Below are 2500 nucleotides of genomic sequence, written 5' to 3'. Positions count from 1 at the left end.
TCTCTCCCCCTCCCTTTACTGTCCCTTTTCGGCACGTTGCTGTGGAGCTTGTCCTCTTCACCAGTGGTGTGTCTGCGATGTGAGTCGAGATCAGCTGCTCGTCATCGCTGGAGTCCCTGAAAGAAATAACAAACAGATTTCTTACCGTTAGACAAACTTCTATGTTTTGGTTTCGAGCTTTTTCTCCAAAATATTAGGTTTTCTTTCTTGAAATTGTACGACTTTGTTTAAAAAATAACGCACAATATTTCCCTCTGAGATGTAGCGGAGTTCAAGCAGAAAGTAGCAGAACATGGAAACACTAAAGTGAAGTACATGTTATTTGAGTTTGTACTTGAACTTGAGTGAATGTACTTATTTACTTTCCACCTCAGATTATAATCATTTCATGTGACTCACTGAGTCTGAATGTGTGGGTCAGCTGTGAGGCATGACAGTGGAAGTTAGAAACACTCACCGCTCATCTTCGCCGTCTTCCTGGAAGGTCAGAGGTTGCGCGCAGACGACACATGTGTTTCCCAAACTGCGGAAACACGGCCGACAGTACATGCCTGCAAAAACAAAACAGCAGCTCGTAAAAGAAGACGAGAGCTGGAACAACATGTGGAGGACAGGATGTGGAGTATTAACTGTCACAGAGCAGATTCATAGGAAACAGGTGTTCATGTCCTGAAGAAGTTAAGGAGAAAACACAAGACTTTCACCCAGGAAACAGGTGTTCATGTCCTGAAGAAGTTAAGGAGAAAACACAAGACTTTCACCAGGAAACAGGTGTTCATGTCCTGAAGAAGTTAAGGAGAAAACACAAGACTTTCACCCAGGAAACAGGTGTTCATGTCCTGAAGAAGTTAAGGAGAAAACACAAGACTTTCACCAGGAAACAGGTGTTCATGTCCTGAAGAAGTTAAGGAGAAAACACAAGACTTTCACCAGGAAACAGGTGTTCATGTCCTGAAGAAGTTAAGGAGAAAACACAAGACTTTCACCAGGAAACAGGTGTTCATGTCCTGAAGAAGTTAAGGAGAAAACACAAGACTTTCACCAGGAAACAGGTGTTCATGTCCTGAAGAAGTTAAGGAGAAAACACAAGACTTTCACCAGGAAACAGGTGTTCATGTCCTGAAGAAGTTAAGGAGAAAACACAAGACTTTCACCAGGAAACAGGTGTTCATGTCCTGAAGAAGTTAAGGAGAAAACACAAGACTTTCACCCAGGAAACAGGTGTTCATGTCCTGGAGAAGTTAAGGAGAAAACACAAGACTTTCACCCAGGAAACAGGTGTTCATGTCCTGAAGAAGTTAAGGAGAAAACACAAGACTTTCACCCAGGAAACAGGTGTTCATGTCCTGAAGAAGTTAAGGAGAAAACACAAGACTTTCACCCAGGAAACAGGTGTTCATGTCCTGAAGAAGTTAAGGAGAAAACACAAGACTTTCACCAGGAAACAGGTGTTCATGTCCTGAAGAAGTTAAGGAGAAAACACAAGACTTTCACCAGGAAACAGGTGTTCATGTCCTGAAGAAGTTAAGGAGAAAACACAAGACTTTCACCCAGGAAACAGGTGTTCATGTCCTGAAGAAGTTAAGGAGAAAAACACAAGACTTTCACCAGGAAACAGGTGTTCATGTCCTGAAGAAGTTAAGGAGAAAACACAAGACTTTCACCCAGGAAACAGGTGTTCATGTCCTGAAGAAGTTAAGGAGAAAACACAAGACTTTCACCAGGAAACAGGTGTTCATGTCCTGAAGAAGTTAAGGAGAAAACACAAGACTTTCACCCAGGAAACAGGTGTTCATGTCCTGAAGAAGTTAAGGAGAAAACACAAGACTTTCACCCAGGAAACAGGTGTTCATGTCCTGAAGAAGTTAAGGAGAAAAACACAAGACTTTCACCCAGGAAACAGGTGTTCATGTCCTGAAGAAGTTAAGGAGAAAACACAAGACTTTCACCCAGGAAACAGGTGTTCATGTCCTGAAGAAGTTAAGGAGAAAACACAAGACTTTCACCAGGAAACAGGTGTTCATGTCCTGAAGAAGTTAAGGAGAAAAACACAAGACTTTCACCCAGGAAACAGGTGTTCATGTCCTGAAGAAGTTAAGGAGAAAACACAAGACTTTCACCCAGGAAACAGGTGTTCATGTCCTGAAGAAGTTAAGGAGAAAAACACAAGACTTTCACCAGGAAACAGGTGTTCATGTCCTGAAGAAGTTAAGGAGAAAAACACAAGACTTTCACCCAGGAAACAGGTGTTCATGTCCTGAAGAAGTTAAGGAGAAAAACACAAGACTTTCACCAGGAAACAGGTGTTCATGTCCTGAAGAAGTTAAGGAGAAAACACAAGACTTTCACCAGGAAACAGGTGTTCATGTCCTGAAGAAGTTAAGGAGAAAACACAAGACTTTCACCCAGGAAACAGGTGTTCATGTCCTGAAGAAGTTAAGGAGAAAAACACAAGACTTTCACCAGGAAACAGGTGTTCATGTCCTGAAGAAGTTAAGGA

The 2500-nt window shown here is 42.1% G+C and overlaps 1 protein-coding gene across 1 annotated transcript in view; it reads right to left on the bottom strand.

Moving 5' to 3' along the window:
- Positions 1–2500, bottom strand: part of dcst2 (DC-STAMP domain containing 2) — a 36360-nt gene that overhangs the window by 743 nt on the left and 33117 nt on the right. The window contains exons 14-15 of the mRNA XM_078244476.1: positions 458–551; positions 1–116 (exon numbers count right to left, since the gene is read on the bottom strand). The exon at positions 1–116 is cut by the window's left edge and continues 38 nt beyond it. Coding sequence (XP_078100602.1) covers positions 1–116; positions 458–551 — 210 coding nt within the window. The remainder of the gene's footprint in view (positions 117–457; positions 552–2500) is intronic.

The sequence above is a fragment of the Sander vitreus genome, unplaced genomic scaffold, assembly GCF_031162955.1.
Source record: "Sander vitreus isolate 19-12246 unplaced genomic scaffold, sanVit1 ctg248_0, whole genome shotgun sequence".
Lineage (NCBI taxonomy): Eukaryota > Metazoa > Chordata > Actinopteri > Perciformes > Percidae > Sander > Sander vitreus.
This window is presented reverse-complemented; position numbering and strand designations above follow the sequence as displayed.